General features: G+C 47.8%; 1 protein-coding gene across 7 annotated transcripts in view; it reads right to left on the bottom strand.

Annotated features, from left to right (window-relative positions):
• The window catches only part of SLC2A9 (solute carrier family 2 member 9), a 231,556-nt gene that overhangs the window by 7,057 nt on the left and 202,478 nt on the right, over window positions 1-22,021 (bottom strand). For all 7 annotated transcript variants that reach the window (XM_047718880.1, XM_047718881.1, XM_047718877.1 and 4 more), the window contains one exon: window positions 6,138-6,265. In XM_047718880.1, the coding sequence (XP_047574836.1) occupies window positions 6,138-6,265 (128 nt within the window). The remainder of the gene's footprint in view (window positions 1-6,137; window positions 6,266-22,021) is intronic.

Consider the following 22,021-nt stretch of genomic DNA (forward strand, 5'->3'; position numbering starts at 1 on the left):
GTGTCCATGGGCAGACACTGCTCAAGACTTGACTTCCACCTCTAATTTTTTCAGGAGCACCACTGTAAAATTGGGACCATTCTCTTGTTATATAGACATGAAAATTATAGCTCAGAGAGCAATCGCAGTTGGATAAATTTGACCAGCATGCACTTCACCTCCCTGCTGAGAGGCATGGTCAGGATTCAAGGTCAGACTGTGTGACTTCAAAGTCTGTGCATTTTCGCCTGTGTCTCATTTATGTCTAAGGTAGTGCCTGGCACATAAGGGGACTAAGGACAACAAACAGCCACAGCAGCCACTAGTCACCGAGCTATTCTGTACAGGAAATGGTTTCTGGGTTACTGGTACTGCCCCAGATGGGGAGTCCCCAGACAGCAGAACCCTCCTGAGACCCTTGAGGTCTCCTTGCGTAGGGGGTGGTCTGGACAGCCGGTAAGCCCTGCCCGGGCAGGCAGGCTTATGGGTTGCTCGTGTCCTCAGCAGGCTCCATTCTCCATGGCTGAGAGAAGAGTGAATTTTCCATTTTCTAGATGGGGAAACTGAGGCTCAGAGTGGGCAAGGACCTAGCCCAGGGCCCCCTGCTGACGCGTATGACACAGACAAGTTCTGGGCCGTGTCACCCGTCTGCAGCCATGATGGCTCTGATATTTGTTTTCTGTGGGAATAGACTGGGCCCCTTATAGGTCCTTGCTTGGGGACACTTGCCACTGACACATTTTGGAAACAAATGAAAAGATCAAGATGCTTGAAAAATTGCACTCGGTGGCTGTTATGAGCCAAATTGTATCCACCACGAGGATTCACATGTTGGAGTCCTAAACCCCAGCACCTCTGAATGTGGCTTATGTGGAAGGAGGGTCTTTAAAGAGGGGATTAAGGTAAAATGAAGTCCTGTGATGGGCTCTGACCCAATCTGACATGTGTCCTTAGAAGAGGGGGAGATTGGGACACAGACACACAAGGGACGACTGTGTGAAGACACGGGGACAGATGGTGGTCTTTACGACACCTAGAAGAGAGGTCCTGGAAGAAATCAACTTTGCCAAGACCTTTATCTCCAACTTCTGGCTTCTAGAACTGTGGGAAAACACATTTCTGTTGGTTAAGTCCCAGTCTGGGGTATGTGGTTGTGACAGCGTGAGCAGACTAAGGCAGGCTCTTGACCATGGCTGAGAGGACTTCTGGAAGGGCTGTGAATGAAGCAGGTCAGCTGTGGAAGCTGCAGCGGCAGGAGCTGCTCCCATGGGACAGTCCAGGTTGGAAGGGGGGGTGTGGGAACAAGAACGTGCACACCCTGTGTTTCTCTAAGTGCAGTTGTCACAGCCAACAGCAGCTCCCAGAGCCCGGCCTCTGCCCTGGCCAGCCCACAGCCAGAAAGGAAACGAACCCTTGCCGCCTTCCCTGTCCTGGGCCAGGAGACCGACATTTCACAAAATCTCACTGTGGCCCCCTGGCCAGTGTTGGCCTCGGTGTGACCAGCAAGGCTCCTTGGCTTGAGTCAGTGCTCATAACTTCCACGCTTCCTGAATGATCCCCAGCCCCGGAGACCCCGGAGATGTCGGAGACGCCCCAGCTGGCAGGAGCTCTGGTTCCAGAGGGAAAGTGCCTTGAGAACACCCACAGGTGTCCAGGAATGCTCATGATATCGTGCCGGGTGAGGAAAGCAAAAGCACAAAACAAAAAAACTGGTTCCGATTTTTATAAATACGAAACATTACATGTATTTAGAAGAAAAGAAGGACAGTGTCATTAAGCCATTAACGTGCTTGGCTTCACCCCTTTAGAGTCTCTACGGTGAGGCTGATCATTTATAATTAGCATGCCCTCATGACTTGACAGGGAAAAAGGAAGGAGGAGGAGGAGGGAGAGAAGAGTGCGAAGGGGAGAAGAAGGAATAAACAGAAGGAAAAGGAGAAGAAGGAGAGGAAGGGAAGATGAGGAAGACTGTCAGTGACGGTGCCCTACAGAGAGCTGGCCCTTGTGTTCTGCCCCCTTAGAGGGACCCACTAGGCCATCCTCAAACACCAGCTGAGGGAATGAACCCGACAACAGCTGTCAGGACTCCTGAGAAAATGGATGAAAAACATCAGGTCTGGGGCTTGGCACAAAAATCAGAAAGATGCCCCATGATTTGATACCATCAGGATAATGTCATTAATTTGATGCCTTATGGTAGTGGTCCAAGGGGCAGTGTGTCCTCAGCCTCCCCCAGCCCTCCCCTGCCTGGGGCAGGTGGGAGCAGCTCCAAGGCCAGTCCTGAATTATAGTGTGCTATGTGTCAGCTTACTTACCTAATGCTCTCCTTCCCTCTCCCTCCACCACCCATTCCTTTGCACTCTACCCCCAGCCGCCAGGGGCAAGGGCTGAGCTCACAGGCTCCATACCTCCTGATCTCCTGTCACTGCTGGATGGAGCAAAGCTTCTCTTTTGTCTGTGTTTCTCCGTTTTGCCCCTTCTTATCTTCAGTGCTTCTGCCCTGCAATGCCCTCCTTCTACCTCTGGCAGACTCCTGTGTAAGGGTCTGATGAATGTCTTCAAATCAATCTGTCCTATCTCCTCCCTTCAACCTCTAGCTATCCATCAATCTGTCTGTCTATCTGTCTACCCACCAATCTATCCATCCATCCACCCTTGGCTCCCCTTAACCACTTGCCCATGTGCCTTGTGTGGCTGCAGGCATTACCAGGCAAGGTCAAGGCCAAGGTCAGGCAGTCTCTTCTGATGTGGAAGCCACACACCTCTCCAGCTCTAGCACCAAAATGCCAAAGGCAGTCAGTGACCAGATCTGACCCCAATACCTCTCAGGGAATGGATCGGAGACCTGCCTTCCAGATCTTCCCCAACCACTTGTCTTTCCTTGCAGCTCCCCTGCACTTCGCTCAGCCTTGCCCCAAGCTCCCAGACCTAAGCCTGTAAGGAGGGGGGCCCACAGCTCTTTAGTGACTCCTGTGCCCTTATTGTGTCTGGGAGGAGACAGCTGGTCTGGATTGTTCTAGGACAGGCGTGCAGATTTGTGTCCTGTGTGCATGGGGGACCTCAGCTTTGTGAGCAGGTGGCGTCCCTCTCGGCCCAGAGCCCTTCACCTGGGTCCTGGCCTTATTCCCCTGCTCCAGGCCAGGCTCCGAGCAGCCCTCGGGCTGACTTTCTCTGTGCAATCTGGCATGAGATCATCCCCATGGAGTGAATGGATGCATTTTTATTCATAGTGACAGTGTTGGCATGCTCAGGGGCTCCTTCAGGGCTTCTGCAGGAGGGACCTGCTAAACCACCGAGAGTCCTGGTCTTGCTTTGCCCCCAGATACTCCAGCACATCACAACAGGGTGTTCTGGGAGGAGCTATGGCCCCAGAAGCCTCTCAGGCTCCTGGACACTCCACTGGAAGTGAGCCAGTTGAAATGAACATGATTCCCTGAAATTGTAGTCAAGGCTGTGAGAAAATGGGTTATCATGGAAAAGAGTTTGATACACACAAAAGCCCTGGGGGTCAAGGAAGGGCACAGAGGTGACATCCATGGGTGTGATAATGTTTTTTTTTTCACTGTCTGAGGCCTTGGGCAAGTGTCCTGCTGAGCCTGGCTTTCCTCCTCAGAGAGTCCCAGGCGATGGCCATTATTATGGAAGGACTTAAGATTTCTGGCTCTTCCCCTCTGGACAGAAAGCTACCTGAATTTTCCCTGTGGTAAGGTGTGGTGGTGTAACTTTCACTCAGGGGACTCTCATGGTGGTAATCTGTGTTGGTGCCAGGTGACGGCCTTAATGGACAGTGTGAGACTTGCCACACTCCTTCCACATGCCGGGACTGAGTCGGGAAGCTCTGGGGCCTTCTAGAATCTCTAGTTCCCCCACAATGAACACTGAGAATGAGTAAGACCTCGTCCTGGGTGAGTTAAAGCCACTGAGACCTGGGGCTATTTCTTTCTGCAGCAAATCCAACCTGTCTTGACTGGCAAGTGGGCGTAATAAGACCTTTCATGCGATGGCGTAACTGCATGCTGAACGTCCTATCGTGGTTGCTGTCCTCTCCCATGCCATTTCCCTGCCAAGTAATCCAGCTGAGCAGGTGGGGCTGGCACAGCTCTCCAGAACTTGGAATAAGCCCAGCCACCACCCCCAACAGAGTCCGGGGGAGCATGTCAAGGGAGAGGCAGCACGACGTTTCTGTTGGGGAGAAGCCGCAGATGGGCTGTGATTTCCCAAGTGAACAATGTGAAAGATAGGTCAGACGGGTCCAATCCGCTGGAGACCTCCTTGAGATGCGGGCCTGTGTGTGTGTGTGTGTGTGTGTGAGCACACGTGTGCCTGTGTGTGAACACACGTGAGTACCTTGTTCATGTGTATGCCTAAATATAAATTAACTCCTCAAACCCAGTTCCAGCGGGCATGTTGGACAGAATCACCTGCTGCATAACCAAGGGTTCCTTCTTCCCCTTGTCTTACAGGCAAGGATGAGACAATTGCCCCCTCTGTCACTTCTCATGGGGGTGACCTTGGGGACTGGCTGCTGCTGTCTGAGTTCCAGGCTGTTGGTTTGAATCAGGGAGACATGAAGGCCTGACCTCCCAGTGCGGACTGGGGTTCAGTGAGCCCGGCATACAGCAAGCACTCAGCAAATGTCAGTGTTAAGGTGGCACGTCAGAGCTGTCTGCTCCCAAACTGTGGCAGGAGAGTCAGGTGGAGTGTTTTGTGTGGGGCAACAGTGAGGTCGTTTACACATCTCCGACCCCTGCCCCAAATTTCTCAGGAGACTGTGGCCTATTTCCCAGACATAGAAACAGCTTAGTGGTGGGCCAGGTGGAGGGGTCTAGAATTTCTCCACTTAAATGGTAAGAATGGTAGGCAGATCTGTGTTGACAGAGAAGTGGTTTGAAGTTAATTTTCCCCATAGCAATGGATATGTTACTGACCCCTGACTCTGCTGGCTTTGAATGAATTAGGAAGAAGCCATTTGGGGTTAGGAGTCCACTGAAAAGGTTACTTGTTATGCTCTGGCCATGTTGGCTGAAGATGCCCAAGGTTGGGAGGAAATGGACGTGGGGCCCAAGGAGTCCCCTGTGGCATGTACATTCAGAAGCAGGATGCTTGTAGCTAAGATGCGGTCAAAGATGCTGTAAAAGTCACGTGATGAGTCTGAGAGTAATGAAAGGCAGGCAGAGAATGTCCAACAGTAAGAGGCCATGGGGCAGAAGGACCAGGTTACCGCAGGACCTTGGGTTGATGATGTCTGCTCCCTGAGCCTTAGCCTCCCTGCATGCAGTAAAGTGGGACGGGCAGGAACCCCAGGCTTAGGCATGGATGCCATGAGCACATGAAAAGCCACGTGCTGGGGACCTGGCACAGAGTAGCTGCTCTATGATGAGGAGTAGCCACGTGGGCCTGTGGCTGGGGCTACAGACCTTGGACTCAGACAAGCTGGCAGCAGAGTCTCTGGGGCATGCTGGGATCGAAGCTAGTCAATTAATAGGCAGACTATTAATTGAGGGGGTGAGGGGTGAAATAGGCCCCGAGAAGGGGACTGCTCTATTCCTGGGCTGCTTCCCTTTTCAGCTCCAGGACCATAGAGCACACATTCTCATTCCCACGCTATCCCCACTGCCTGAAACAGTGCCCAGCATAGAGTAGGGACTCGATAAGTATGTGCTGAATAAATGAGCGAGTGAATGAATAGACTCTTGACCTACACACAGAGAACTTGTACCCATTTCCTGAGTTCACATTTTCCTGTCCACTATGGTCACCCTTGGGACAGTGACCCCATCAGCTTGGTTATGATGACAGTGAGGACTTCAAATGCACAACAGGGTGCACTGTAACTATGGACTTTGTCTAACACCATGACAAGCACATTGCAAAAGTGAGGGTTTGAGATTCTAACCTAGGTTTCCTCGCACACCCTTGGTGATAGGAAGCCCACTCCTTCTGAGGCAGCCCTTAGTGTCTGGGGACAGCACCTGGAAGGTGCGGGAGGGAGAAAGAGGGTTCAGGGTTGGAACCGAGGCATATCTCTGCCTTCCTTAGGACAACAGTGTGAGTTTCCAGTTGAGGGACTGAGCCTCTGCTCTGTGACTCACCCCTCAGGCAGAGGGCTGCCGAATCAGATGGCATCCCATGGGCAGCAGACCCCTTGTCAGTCGTACCTGGATAAAGGGGAAGAGGAGGCCAACAGCGAAGTTGGAGAGCCAGTTGACAGTGCCTGCAATGATGAAGGCGGCCGACCGCTGGGATTGCTGGAAGAACTCGCCAGTCAAGATGAACGGGATGCCCCCTGCAAGGGCAGAGCAAGGGCACAGAATGAACCACACGGAAAGACTCATGACACCAGCATCCCCTCCAATGGCAGGGTAGCACCCTCTCCATGAGCCGGCCCCACCTGGGTTACCGACAACTTCAGGACTGGGTGCCAGAGTTAGCCCATCACTCCTAACATATAGAAACCATTTTCCTGACCTGGCCCATCAGAACAAGAGGGGATTCAGCCTCTCGGCTCTTGGAATGCCCTTTGAATCAAGCTGTAATCCACTACAAAATGAATACAGCACGTACAAATTTGATTTACAAGGTAACTGACATTTATTGATACAGCGTGTCAGGCAGGTATGGGTTACCATACCTGGGTAAGAAAACTGAAGCCCAGAGAGGTTGCTGGACTTCTCCAGTGTTACTCAGCTCCTGAGGAGCAGAGCCGGAACTCAGGCTTGGGACTCCAACCTCCAAATCACAGCTTTGTTTCCCCGCTAATCCTTGCTGGACAGGATGGGAGCCCCCGCCAAGCTGGCTATTGGTTTGTCCTCCTTATCTCCCCATGACTGGATGTGTGGTGGGTCCCACTCGTCACCCCAGCAGTGGAGTGTTGTTCAGTGGAAGTGTCATTGGCATTAAGGGAGGACAATTCTTTATTTTGATGACCATCCTGTGCAATTGCAGGATGTCTCTCACCCCTCACCTTAGGGATGCCAGCACTCTAATGGTCACTGTGGCAACCCAGATTGCTTGTACACACTTCTAACCGCAGGGTACCACACCTAGCTTAGACTCTTCAAGGTCTGCACCCTCCTCTTCTGGAACTCAGTGAGACCTGGGATTGGGCCCTGTGCCCAGACCCTTGACCTGGGTCTCAGCATGACCACCGGGGCCTATTTTCACCTCCCCCTCCCCAATGGAATCCCCACTCTGCCAATCACTTCTATACGCTGGCATTCCACAGCAAGGGTGGTGGGTTTTTATCAAACTCCAGGGAGACACTGAACATTTTGACCATGATTATTGACTGTGTTGGGGCTGGTCCCACACTGGTGGACAATAGGGACAATTCCGGCTCTCATGGAATTCCCTCATCTGGTAGAGGAGAAAGGATGATGTGTTTATCAAAAAAGAAATGAATGAATAAATAAGTAATTACAACATGTGATAAGCATGGAGGGAATACAGTCAGCAATGGGGGGAGCCTATGTTTGTAATGGCTAAGAGGACTATCTGGGGGGTGCAGGGGATGGCTGAGATGTGACCTGAAGGAGGAGATACAGCTTGCTAAGATTTGGGGAAAACTGTAGGGGAAGGGATGAGAAGGCAGATACCCTAGAGGATGAAATGTGTTGGGTCAAGGTCTAGAGCAGAGGCCATGCTGTCTGCACAGCTGAGGGAGGGGTGGGAGGAAGAGTACAAAGCAGGAAAGACAAGCAGGGCTAATTAGGCAGCATCTTGTAGATCAAGGAGAGCTCTACTATTGAAGAAAACCAACTGAAGAAAACCAACGTTGGGTTTCAAGTAGGGACTGATGTGATCCACTTGCATTTCATAGATACTGCAGCTATTTGGAGAGGGGACTGGCAGGTAGAGGAGGGCTGCAGGAAGCTGCTGGGCAGTGAGGAAGGGAGGCCATGGTTATGCAGAGGGCTTGCATGGTGGCAGTGGGGATGGAAGGAAGGGGCAGAATTCAGAGACTCCACCCCATGGAGGCAAAACTTTGATTGTAAGCACTGCACACAACCATACCACTCATTGTCAAGTTCAACCATGCAACCTAAGGTCACAGAGAAAGGACAACTCAAGCCTGTCTTTCCAGAGCTTTCACTGTTGTCACACCTCTATTCTGCCAGCAAGCCTTGGACTCCAACACATCAAAATGACCGAGAATGGACCGTCCCCTCAAGCCCCCACTAGACCATGAGCCCTCCAGGGCCTGCAGCCTCCCCACTGGCCTGGCATCTTTGGCAGAAAGTGGATATTTGATGGATATTTTCTTACTTGAATTAGGCACTCAAATTTTAATTTTGAAAAGATTTGATATACTGTTAACTACAAAGAAAATAGACTTTCCATATCTTAAAGGTATCTATGAAACTGTGCAAGAACAATGGTTACACATTGAAATGTCCTAAGTACCAGGCTTTAGGTCTGTAGAGAGTATAGTTTTGCCTTGTTGAAAGTATGTGTGTCACACACTCAGGTGCTCCTGCAGCTAACACCGCTGTAAGCCTTATAGCATATCCTTGGGGGTCAGTTCACACTTATGTGAAGTCTGAACAGTTTTGAAGGCTGGTGTTTCCTTTCCATGACTTCCCTTAGGTGTGTTCTGGAAGCACCTGTGGATAACTCTGCTAACATTTCTGACACTAGTGCATCAGCTTACAATGAAGCAGAGAATGTTGACACACATGCCTCTTTGTTTCTTCAGGGCTGGGACAGAACTTGTTTGTTGGTAATGACCATTACTCTAGTGCAGCACCTAGAATACACATAGGAGGCACTCAGTAGAGGTCTGTAGGATCCAGGAGGAGTGATTAAGACAGAGTTCATAAGATGTCTACATCAGGTCTCCTCTATTCTTCCTTCAGATCACCCTGGAAGGCAAATACAAGAAACCTGAAGAATCCTGCACAGCCTGTTTCTCTGATTGGTTTCATTTCCGTGATCTCCCTTGAACCTCACAACCAAAGGAGGTGGAGAAGCACAAGGGACTAGGGCTTGGCCTCTGGTTTTAGTAAGAACAGGTTGAAGTGCTGGATCTACCAAATCTCTCTCACCTGTGCAGTGATGACAGTAGGGACCTACCACGGGTGTGTTTGTGAGGATTAAGTGAACTTCTGTGTGTAGGCACTCAGTATAAGTCTGGCACAGGGAGACACTCAATAAGTCTTAGCTTCTATGATAATAATTTAAAACTCTCCTGCTGCATTATTTCCATTTTATAATGAGTTAGCTGAAGCTCAGAGAAGGGGAGTGACATGCCCAAGGTCTCTTAGCAAAGAGTGATGATGGTGGTGGTAATGATGATTATGGTGGTCGTGATGAAGTTGATGATGGTGATGATGATGACAATGATGATGATGGTGATGATGATGATGTGTTGGTGGTGATGATGATGATGGTGATGCTGCTGCTCCTGCTGATGGTGTTGATGGTGATCATGATGACTGATGATGATAGTGATGATGATGTTAGAGGTGATGGTGATAATGGTGATGATGATGTTAGTGATGATGATGATGAAAGTGATGATGATAGAAATGAAGATGGTGATGATTACAGAAAGGACAATGGTGCTACTGCAGGTGCTGATGGTGGTGACAGTAACTACATGGCATACATTGTAAAGGGCACTTGACATACATTATTTCATTTAATCACCACTACTATGCACTAGTTATGATTACTATTTTTCCCATTTAATGTATAAAACTGAGGCCTAAGAAGTTAACTAATTTCCTCGAGTCATACCACCAATGGGTCTCAAACTCAAGGGTGGGTGATGCCAGTATGAGTCTTAATAACTCCACTGTGATGCAAGCAAGACTAAGATGTTTACAATTTTTAAAATATGGGAAGGAAACTTAGCAGTCTTCATGGTTTTATCTGAATGCTCCCCCAAATCCTGAAATTCATTTGTTTCTCTTCTGTCTTCAGTTATTGATAGCCAGGTTTCCTAAGAGCCTCTCACTGTCTGTTTCTTTAATCCAGGATAAAGTGGGAAAGAATGAGGTTTGATATGGAAACAGAATGGATTTCTGGTAGGCCCTTTCTTTTTGTGTTGTTTTCCAAAGTGAAAATAGTGTTAACTATATTTTTCTGATGGTCATGAGTAATATTTTTTAATATTTTTTTTAAAGATTTTATTTATTTATTTGACAGAGAGAGATCACAAACAGGCAGAGAGGCAGTCAGAGAGAGAGGAGGAAGCAGGCTCCCTGCTGAGCAGCGAGCCCGATGCGGGGCTCGATCCCAGGACCCTGAGATCATGACCCGAGCTGAAGGCAGCGGCTTAACCCACTGAGCCACCCAGGTGCCCCATATTTTTAAATATTTTTAACAACTAAGAAAGCATACAACATAGAAAAGCATGAAAAGAGACAAAAGTTGTCCCTAAACCTTCCATCCCGAGATGATCTCCTCTTGTATTTTGGTGCTTGGCACTGATACTGAGTGTGCTATTAAGAAGCCTAGAGCTACTCTAATATTTATCCTTTAGAGGATTGGCTTTTTCCACCTAAAGCCCTGAAGAAATCTTTCCTTATGCTTGAAGTTATTAACTTAACAATTCAGTAACTATGATGTGCCCGGTGTTGATCTTCCTGTAACAGTCTTTCTTAGAACACAGTGTGTCCCTCTCAAGTACAGATCTACTCTTCATTTATTTCCCACCTTAGACTTGAAATTCTCTCCTGTTCTGCCTGTTGGACTTTTCACTCCAGAGAAGTTATTATCCTTATGTTGGATGATTTTTGTCCCTCTTCCATATCTTTTGTTTCCTGAATGACTTTATCCTCTTGTTTTTGCACAGATTTTTCATGCTCTGGGCAATCTCTTCCTTCTTTCTCTTCTCCATCCCTTGTCCCTTCTTCCTTCTTCTTGTCCTATGTTGTACATTCTCTATGCACTGCTCTCTGTCTTTCTATACATAGAGTAAGTTGCTCTGTCCAGATTTCCACCTGCTCTGATATGGTGATTCATCCCTGACACCTTCTCTTATCTTCTTCCAGGTTATCTTTCAAATCATGGTTTGAGGCATGAGTACTATTTTTCAGTACTTTTCCTTGAATGGAAGGCAATGCTGGGAGTTGGGAGTAGAGGAAATGTGGTGGGGGCAGACCTTTCTGGAGCATCTGGGCTCTGTTCCCACCTCTGACATTTTAAGTGACGTGCACTGGAACCCATTCCAGGAGGTCAGAAGTACACTCAGCTTCTGTGGGCTTCAACTAGTCTCCTCAAATTAGGATAAAGTCTTGGAAAGTGAGAAGCCTTTGGGGGCTGCTGTTGGGGGAGGTATCTTTTCCCCTGATTGCTGACTCACTTCTTCACTCTATTTTCCCCACAAATCAGTGATGTTAGTAAGCGTTCTTAGGGGATTTTGAATCCCATTCCCTGGTCAGTGTTGTTTCTGAAGGGTGGAGACAGAATGTACTATGCTGCTGGTCAATTTTTTTTTTTTTTAAGATTTTGTTTATTTATTTGACAGACAGAGATCACAAGCAGGCAGAGAGGCAGACAGCGAGAGGAGGAAGCAGGCTTCCTGCTGAGCAGAGAGCCCGACCGGGGCTCGATTCCAGGACCCTGGGATCATGACCCGAGCCGAAGGCAGAGGCTTTAACCCACTGAGCCACCCAGGCGCCCCTGGTCAATTTTTTTTTTCCTGCGTAAAGATTTGTTTGGTTGTTCCTTTAAAAAAAAACTTTTTAAAAGATTTTATTTATTTGAGAGAGAGACAGCGCAAGAGAGAGAGCAAGAGAGAGAGCACGAGCAGGGGAGGGGCATAGGGAGAGGAAGAAGCAGACTCCCCAGTGAGCAGGGAACCTGACGGATGTGGGACTTGATCCCAGGGTGCTGAGATCAGGACCTCAGCCAAAGGCACACACTTAACCGACTGAGCCACCCGGGTGTCCCTAACTTTTTTTAAAGCTCATTTTGTTAGGTATTTATGGGAGGAAGATTCTATAATAAGGCTATACATGACATATTTACCTAAAGTACCCTGATGACATGTTTTCTAAAGGTTAGGGATTAGTATTTCTTGTGGTGGACGTGCAGTTGTGGCTCATCTTAAAATAACGTGCTTCAAAATTAAAGAGTGGTTGGAGAATAGTGTGGAGATTACTCAAGAAATTAAAAATAGAGCTTCCCTATGATCCTGCAATTGCACTACTTGGTATTTACCCCAAAGATACAGATGTAGTGAAAAGAAGGGCCATCTGTACCCCAATGTTTATAGCAGCAATGGCCACAGTCATCAAACTGTGGAAAGAACCAAGATGCCCTTCAATGGACAAATGGATAAGGAAGATGTGGTCCATATACACTATGGAGTATTATGCCTCCATCAGAAAGGATGAATACCCAACTTTTGTAGCAACATGGACGGGACTGGAAGAGATTATGCTGAGTGAAATAAGTCAAGCGGAAAGAGTCAATTATCATGTGGTTTCACTTATTTGTGGAGCATAACAAATAGCATGGAGGACAAGGGGAGTTAGAGAGGAGAAGGGAGTTGAGGGAAATTGGAAGGTGAGATGAACCATGAGAGACTATGGACTCTGAAAAACAATCTGAAGGGTTTGAAGAGGTCGGGGGTGGGAGGTTGGGGGAACCAGGTGGTGGGTACTAGAGAGGGCACGGATTGCATGGAGCACTGGGTGTGGTGCAAAAACAAGGAATACTGTTACGCTGAAAATAAAAAAAAATTAAATTAAATTAAAAAAAAAAGAGCGGTTGGAAAAAAATCCCTTCTTGTAAAGGATTTTAACAAATCTTTCCAAATTCTCTTCCAAATTCTCTGGTTGGGGCCCTTTATTTGTGGATCTTACTGTTTACAAAAAGATTTTGCAAGCCATATCTCACTGGATCTTCATGACCAAACTCTGAGTTACGAATTATGAATACAGATTAGGAAACTGAGACTCTAGAAGATGAAGGGCTGAAGTTACTGGAATCACTTGAAAGTGTAAGACATAAAGTCTACTTTCAAGCAACAGGCTTGAGTAATGGAAACCCGATCAAGGCGCAAGGACCCACAGTGACCCCTGGGCTGAATGCAAACAGGTGCACTAAGCCACTGACCTTGAAACAGCCACAGGCCCTAGCTGACCAACAGGATACTTACAACTGGGCACAGATACCAAAAAAGGAAAATTCCATACATTCCCATAGCTCCTCACTGGCCCCAATGCTATGGCTCCCACCACCTCATTGTGACAGTTTCTCCTCTGCTGTCTCGCCCGCTGCTCCCTTGTGGTGCTTTCAATAATCTCTCTCTTCTGCTCTGCTATGAGTGAATCCTTTCACTACCTGTACCTTTGGTCTCCACCAGGTCAGGCCGCCCCACAAGAGTCAGGACACAGAGGTGTATCTTCAGACTCGAAATCCTGCCTTCTTTTAATTAAAAAAAATTTTTAAAAAAAGATTTGTTTCTTTTATTTATTTGAGAGGAAGAGAGAGAAAGAGAGAGAGCAAGCACAAACGGGGTGGGATGGGGCAGAGGACAAGCAGACTCCCAGCTGAGAACTGAGCCTGACTCAGGGCTTGATCCCAGGACCCTGAAATCATGACTAGAGCTGAAGTCAGACACTTAACAGACTGAGCCATCTATGTGCCCCTTTATTTATTTGAGAGAGAGAGAGAGAGAGAAAGAAAGCAGGGGGGAGGGACAGAAGGAGAGAGACAGACACACAGACACTCTGCTGAGCATGGAGCCCAACATGGGTCTTGATCCTCCAACCCTAAGATCATGACTGAAGCTGGAATCAAGATTCGGACACTCAACCAACTGAGCCAGGATTTTGGGCACCCCAAAGTCCTGACTTCTTTCGACTGCACTTCCCAGCTCAAAAGGATAAAAAGATGACTGTGCCTTCATGCTACTGCTTCCACTCTGTAACCGGCGAGGACTCACACCGTTGGCAAGTAGCGTGATGTAGCTTAGACTTTACAAGTCAGCCCCAAGTGATTACATCTCTTGGCCAATAGACCTTGCTATCTTATTCAGTTCTTACTTGTTATTTTATTTGGCTAGCTTATTTTGGCTTCCCCCCAGAAGCAGATTCCGACATGTAGTTTGTGTGTGAGTTGATCTTAGGAAATGCTGGTAAGCATGTGGGCGACTGAAGGACAGGCAGAGAGGGTGAGTAAGCAGCAAGTTACCTCCATGGGCCGCCAGAACTGAATCCAACTGGGGACCCTCAGGAAACTGTGGAAAACCCATCTCAGAATGAAGAAGGCCATAGTCTCTACCTGTCTGGCATTTTGAGGACCAAAAGGAACCTGCTTAGCAATGTGCGTCTGTGGTACTCCAGCAGCAGCTGTCATTTCTGCTTCTGACAGTTTCCCTGCACGTGGCTGTCAGCCCTCCCTTCTCCCCGCCTCACCCCCCATCTCTGTTTTCTAGCTCTTGCTAGGTATCTACGTAAAATATCAAATCGTAATTCATTTTCTTATAAAAGAAATAAAGGGCAACTGTCCGAAATTTTCTATAATTCGTATTATTACATTCTTTTAATAGAGCCATTACCATCAACTTTAAAAGTCCTTTAATAAGGGCTTTTAAATCCCCTTAATAATCTCCACAGGTGTGCCCATATGCTACTTAATCCTTTAAACATATTTCCCCCCAAGCACCAGTTTAAAAAATACCTTTACATTTTTTTCAATTTAATATAATAATTTTGAAAATTCTTCATGGATATTCTGCTGTGTTTACCTCACTAGACTTCATCTTTTTTGGGCTGTTCATCTGTCCATTTTCACCCACATTTATGTTCCAAGCCCTGTGCTGGGCATTTTCAGAATCTACTAGTCTACACGACTAGTTTACATAACTACTTTAGGAGACAGGAATTCTAATACCCATTTGACAGGTGAGAGGATGAGGCCGCAGAGAAGCAGAAAGAGGTGCTGAAGGCCACACAAGCCATCACCAAGAGCTTCTGCTCCAGATCAACAACCCTCTCCTCTGCCCAGTCTCCAGAAGACACCAGAGGAAGGGCAAACCTTTCAGGCAGGTTTGTTTTGAGGACAACCAGGAGTAGATCAGCACTCAGAAGACACAGCTGGGGAGCAGCGCTGGAAGGGGGGGTGCTATTCGCTTGGGAAGCTCATCACCTTGGAGGACACCTGTTCAGCCAAATGGAGAAAAGGCAGGTCTGACCTCTCAGAGGGAGTGCCCACCTCTTTGGGTGCAGGCTTCCCAGGCAGAGAAGGATGGGAGATGTGGGGATGCTCCCCTAGGACAACCTTGCAGAGGCTCGTCCCATTCTGAATTTCAGTGGGCACTTCTGGCTCCGTGGACAATAAGATGGGAGGCTTTGGGCTTTCTGCAAGCCTTGGTTTCCCCTCTTACAATCTGGGCACTTGATGAGCTACTTAGCCTCTCAGTAAAGCCAGTAGTAGCACCCACTTGGCACATGGCACACACACTGAGATGGCCATGCTGGTGGCCAGGAGCACTGGCTTTGGAGTCCGAGAAACTCTTCACCTATAGCCTGTGTGACCACAGATGAGTCATAGGGATGGTTGTCCATTTTCTCATGTGTAAAATGAGGACAGCTCCTACCTCTTAGCATTGTTTTGGGGATCAAACAAGAGTCCTTAAACACTGTGTTGAACATGTTGTAAAGGCTCAGTGCTATCAACTGTCACGGCTGTTCTTCTTCCCGTCATGCAATCACGTAGATGCTTGCTGATACTGACTACATGCCAGAGTTTTGAAAAGTTTGCCCTCTGTGGGGTTTTAAATTATTGTAGAAAGGGAGTGATAAACTCCACAGAGAGACGGTCTCAGACACTGCTGATCTTGGACAAAGAAGAATTACAAGTCATCAGGAGTCAGTGGTCTGAACTGAGGGAACAAAACCAGTTTTCTCCTTTTGAATTCAGAGATGCTGCAAAATTGGGCTTCAACTGTCCAACCCCAGGCCTACCTTCCACGGGGGCAGATGGAGGCCAGAGAGAAATGAGACTCCCTGTTTCAGCCTTCCCAATGAGCCTGTCTGCTGTGAGCACTGTTCTTCCTGGGAATGCCTCACTCCCATCATGCTCAGATGGTGCCTACTGCTGGAAATGCGCCTGGGGTCGGAGGGACTTCGGGGCACACAGCATAGGGACAACTTACTCAGCATGGGCTTGGCCCTCAATACATGACATATAAGCCATGACACCTTTCTTCCCTTCCTGCTAGTCTAACTGCAGCCCAGCCCAGGTAACCAGACAAGGTTCTGACCCAAGCCTGTGGTCTCACCCACAGGGAGTATGTCTGCTAAAGAAATAAAAGGGAGGCTTCTCCAGGAGTAGGGAAGGAGAGTGGAATGTGTCTCATTAGAGAGAACGAAGAGGTCCCTTTACCCCCACCTATGCCTTCCATGGATGCTAGCCTTCCTTGTCTTTTTATTTCTTTATTTATTTTGCTTGTTTATTATGCTCTTTGGGGGTAGTGTGTTCTTTAGCTCACTGTCACTTTCCCCACAGCAAATTGTGTCCCTCAATAGATGTTTGTTGGATGGATGAATGGACGAAGAAATAGGAAATAATGATCATTAACTGGTCTTTTAAGGGAGAGCAAAAATTCATTACATAGTCAAGGAACTGGCTGGGGGAGGGGAAGAACATGGGAGTGGGTTTGGAGGGTGTCTGTCTTGGGGCAGCAGAGGCATATCCACACAGGACTATACAGAGCTGGGGGGTCCCCGGACATCTGCTGGGGGGTCAGAGGTTTGTAGGCACAAGGTTTTAGCAGGAGGGAGGCCGATCAGACTGCACACTGGAGAATGGTCCCTGGTACAGAGTGGAGCCGGGGTTGCAGAGGGAGAGTGGAAGTGGACAAGGACACTGATTAGGAGACTGTAGCTAAGAACGTGAGAAAAGGCTGGGAAAATGTTTGTGATAAAGCACTTGGTGCCTCTCAGTCTTATTAATGGCTGCCTTCTGTGATTCTACCTTGCATTTGCATGGGATCAATCACACGATATCATTAAATTCCTTCCCAAATTCCACTCCACTGAAACATGAAATGAGGCCCCTCTTGAATTCCAGTTATCACAGAGACTTTATTCTAATGGAGTTTCTCTAATCCAGACATTTAAGTCAAATTCTTAAGTTTGGACATCTGGAGTTTCTAGAAGAGAGGATGTTCCTGAAGAATCTTAGAGGCAAATGGGCCACGTGAAACAGACTCTACTAATTCTAATTAAAAATGGGGAGCTGCCACATTGTAATGAGTGATGACAGCTAACTAGCAGGTCAGAGAAGACAACTGAAATCAAGAAAAACCCACAGTGAAGTGTTCTGTTGGCTGGGCTAACCACACTCTGATGATCTGTTACTAAGGAGCTTCTACTCCAGTGCCATGGAAGGCAGAGGGCTTGGTGTAAGTTCTTCATGAGCATGCTTTAAGCTTGAACCCTCCTCCTTGTTTGCGTGGGCTAGGGGGTGTTGAGACAGACAAGTGTGCATGAGTGGCTAAGGAAGGGTCTTCGTTATGGGTCCTGCACTTGTAAGGCAGCCTGGAATAAGGGCCAGGACCTTGGGGACACCTGTAACTGGAGGTAAGACCACTCTCAGCCTGGGTCTTAGTTTTCCCAGATGTGGAATGGACTGGTTTGTTTATTCAGTCAGTGAACACAAATTCCTGAGTTCCTACGGGGTTCTGGTGCTGTGCGGGGAGCTAGTGCTGTTCTGGGCCCTGGGTCTACAGCTCTGAAGGAGCCATGGTCCTGGGGCTACATGGGATCTCAGATCCTGTGGGTGCATGGTGTTCTCTGGCTCAAGACCTCGAATGCCCAAGCAGATGTGGGTGATGGTCCCTTTTCCCCCATCGGTTTTCTGCATCTCAGTGCTTGCCCCAAACCCCCCTGCCTGCCTGCATCCCCAGAGAGGTGTTGGTCTGCCTTTCCACCTGAGCCGCAGGGCTGGAGAGTTGACACCTCTCCCTTCCCAGGCCAGAGGGACTTGTAAATACGTCTTTGGGATCAGAGCGACTCTGATACGCGTACTTCCTACAGTTGTTCAGAGTTCCCTGGCTGGATTCTGTTCTGCTTGCATGTGGAAGTAACTTGATCTGTAAAGCCCCTTCCTTGATCTGCCTTTCCTTCCCCACCTAACATGTCTACTTCCCTCCAGGTGCCTCCTGGGATCAACCCCCAAGTAAGCTGCTTTCCTTGAATCAGTCTTGTGGGTCTCTTTCTAGAGAAACCCATTCTAGTTTTTCAAAGTCCTACTCTGCCGGAGACTGAGGCCCACACCAGCCTGCCCTTTACTGAACTCTACCGATTTTTCATTGAGACTCCTGGGCATCTGGGGTGACCAACTTGTCTCGGCTTTGAAAGCAGAACATCTGGTCTCAGGAACCCCCAGGGCCGACTGGTCCTCCCAGTGGTATCTCAACTTGATTATTTCCTGATTGCCGGAAGGGTTGATGGTTGTAGAAGCGGATAAGAGAAGATGTCAAGTTGTACCATACTTCCAAGAGATTGAGTTGATCTCCCTAGGGAATGATTGGGCAGGAAGAGAAGACATGGGGAAGCACAGGGCTTCAAATGTGGGGGGACTTGGGGGCTTGCAGTGGGCAGGAGGTGGTCTTTGTGGGCAGCTCTGAGCTGAGATCAACAGAGAAGGAGAAAGGAAGTTTCCAACAACTTCTGCACGCTGTGAAAGGTCTTCATGACTGCGGTAGAATGTACACTGCTACTTCTTTTTGGCTAGCAGACTGACACCTCCATGAATGTGACTATAGGCAGGCCTATAGTGGCATGAGGTGGCTGAGTGGGCATTTTCAGGCTTATCATGAGTGTTCCTTTGCATTCTCCTTGTTCATCCTTCCAGAAGCCCCCTGAGGATGTACTGTCAGGCCCACTTTATTGATGGGTGGGAAGAACCCTTGATTTGCTTTTTAAACCCAGACATCTTCAGAGTCAAGGGGTGCCATTGACAATGGCACTCTGGATATCAGGTAGAATCTGAGCAAACTACTGGTAAGAGAATCGAGGCCCAAGGTAAAAACTCTTGGCTAAAGTCCCACAGCTGGTAAGGCAGTAGCAGAGATGGGATCTGGACCCACATCTATTGCTCCCCATGAAATCCTCTCGGTCCAGGAGAACATCTTTAAAAAATTAATCCCTGCCCCCACCCCCGCAACCCTTCCCCCACCATGCTGAACCCTGCCAGTGTGGCTATCTATGTAGTCATCGTGATTAATGCTCATGTGCCTAAAACTCTTTCAAGCAAGTAATGTTATTCCCAATTTACAGACCAAGGAACCAAGGCACAGAAAGGTGAGGTAACTTGCCCAAGGTCCTTCACCTAATACAGCAGAGATGGGGTGAGAGGCCTGGTCTTCTTGCCATGTTGGCTCTGAGGCTGAGTAAGGGAGTACAGAGAAGGAAGCCCACATGCAGATGATTGAAACGGGACCAGGAGAACTCGGGAATACGTGACATGTGGTCAAGTTTAAGTACTCTGTGCACATGCAAGCTCATCAGGCAATGCTCCTTTTCCTGCCTTTTCTTGGGAGTTACTCTGAACAGTGGGGTGAGCTTAGTTTTCTTTTCCAGGTATCTTCCTCAAGTCTTCTCTGCCCTCAGCTCCTGTTGCTATGGCAGACATTAAGCCTGAGCTAAAAGCTCACCCCCGGAACCAGCACACCCAGACGCACTCGGCCCTGCTTGGTTGTAGACATGCAGGCCTCTGCATGGCTTGGCTCAGCCTGGCTCTGGAGGGAGGGTGGGGAGCAGAAACCTTCCTGTGAACTGGCCCACAGCTGTCTGGCCAGCCCACTCCCACAGCCTGGGTTCTTCCTGCCCCATGAAGTTCCAGACTTTCTGGGAAAGGGCCAGAGTGGCTCAGACAGCAGCAGGGGGGGGGGAGGAACCTGCTGCTTTTGACAAGCTGGCTTGTACCTAGTGGTCTTCTATGTGTGGAGCCCCTGCCCTTTTTCCCCCTCTCCCCCTGTATGTCTGAAAAACTCCACCTTACCTTTTGGATTCACTGCACATCACTAGCTGTCCCTTGCCTGCCAGGCTGCCAGCCCTGGTACGCTGAGGGATGCTGCCTGTCATCCCCATGGATCTCAGAGCACTGAACTGACAGGCCCAGGAAAGAGAGCTTCAGGAGGCAGTGTTCTGTGAAAGGGTTATGATGAGTGAACTAGCACATGAACAAATATCTAGAAATGGGCAAATGACTGAGCCATCAGACAAATGAGTAGGTGAGAAACAGGGAAAGAGGAACTGGAAACCTCTGTTTCCTAGGCAGGACTGGCTTGGAATCTGGCTTCAGACCCCTCGTTCATTTTGCCTCGTGAGGAATCATGTTGTCCCTTCTTGGGCCTTGCCCTTCCAGCTAGGGTTGGACTCCCAGTCAACTTGGCTCTCTTCCATGGAATCCTTACAACAAGCTTCCTTGTATACCTCAAGTGACAGGGAACTCATTCCTTTGAGAAAGAAAGAGCTCAAGTCTGAATCTGATCGCCTCTGAAGCCCTAGCTTTCGGGACCTCCTCTGAGGCTGGCAGGTGCACTGTGGGAAGCTTAAAGCATCCCCTCAGCTTCCCAGACCTAAATGTGAGACTTGAAACCATAAAATTCCTAGAGAACATGGCAGTAATTTCTCTGACATCTGCTGTAGAAACATTTTTCTAGATATGTTTCCTACAGCAAGGAAAACAAAAGCAAAATGAAGCTATTGGGACTACACCAAAAAACACTGCTTCTACACAGTGAAGGAAACCATCAACAAAACAAAAAGACAATCTATAGAAGGGGAGAAGATATTTTCAAATGATAGATCTGATAAGGGGTTAATATCCAAAATATATAAAGGACATATACAACTCAACATCAGAAAAACAAGTAATCTAATTTAAAAATGGACAGAGCACCAGACTATACATTTTTCCAAAGACTTATAGATGGCCAACAGACACATGAAAAGATGGTCAACATCACTCATCACCAGGCAAATGCAAATCAAAACCAAGAATACTACCTTGCACCTGTCAGAATGGCCAGTATCAAAAAGACAAGAAATAAAAGGTGTTGGCAAGGATGTGGACAGAAAGGAACCCCTGTGCCCTGTTGGTAAATTGCAAATTTTGGAACCACTGTGGAAAACAGGGTGGAGGATCCTCAAAAAATTAAAAGTAGAACTACCATATGATCCAATAATTGCTCTACTGGGCATTTACCCAAAGAAAACAAAAACACTAGTCAAAGGGATGGTGCACCGCTATGCTTATCGCATTATTTACAATAGCCAACATATGGAAGCAGCTCAAATGTCCATCGACAGATGAATGTATACAGAAGAGCAGGTGTATATATAGACAATGGAATACTACTCAGCTATAAAAAGAATGAAATCTTGCCATTGGCAATGACATGGATGGACCTGGAGAGTATAATGCTAAACAAAATAAGTCAGAGAAAGACAAATACCATATGATTTCACTCATATGTGGAACTTATGAACCAAAACAGATAAAGAAAATAATAAAGAGAGACATGTCTAACAAACAAACAGACTCTAAAACACAGAGAACAAACTGGTGGTTGCCAGAAGGTGGATGGGTAGGGGGTGGGGATGATGGGTACACTTATCTTCATGAGTACTGAGTAATGTACAGAATTGTTAGATCATAATGGTGTACACCCAAAACTAATAGGACACTGTGTGCTAATTATATTTGAATGAAAAAAGAAAAGAGAAGAGAAAATCCCAACTCTTCAGTGGAGTTGTGAGCTCCTCTGTTCCTGGGCCTCTGCTATCTCTCTACCTTCATCTCCTTCCCTTGCTATCAACACTTCAGCTTTCCTTGACCCTTCCAAGTAAGTTCCTGCCTTAGGACCTTTGCACATTCTTGTCCTGACCCTCAGAGGGATGCTCCCTTCTTAGCATCTTGCCTCCAGTGCTGTCTTCTCACAGAAGACCTTCCTATTCATCCTCACTAAAGCTGCTGTTCCTTCCCTGACTCTGGTCCCTTATTCTGTTTACTCCTTCTTAGCATTTGTCATTCATTTTAAAGTATTTATTCATTCACTGGTCAGGGTTCT

The sequence above is a fragment of the Lutra lutra genome, chromosome 2 (assembly GCF_902655055.1).
Source record: "Lutra lutra chromosome 2, mLutLut1.2, whole genome shotgun sequence".
NCBI classification, from domain to species: Eukaryota; Metazoa; Chordata; class Mammalia; order Carnivora; family Mustelidae; genus Lutra; species Lutra lutra.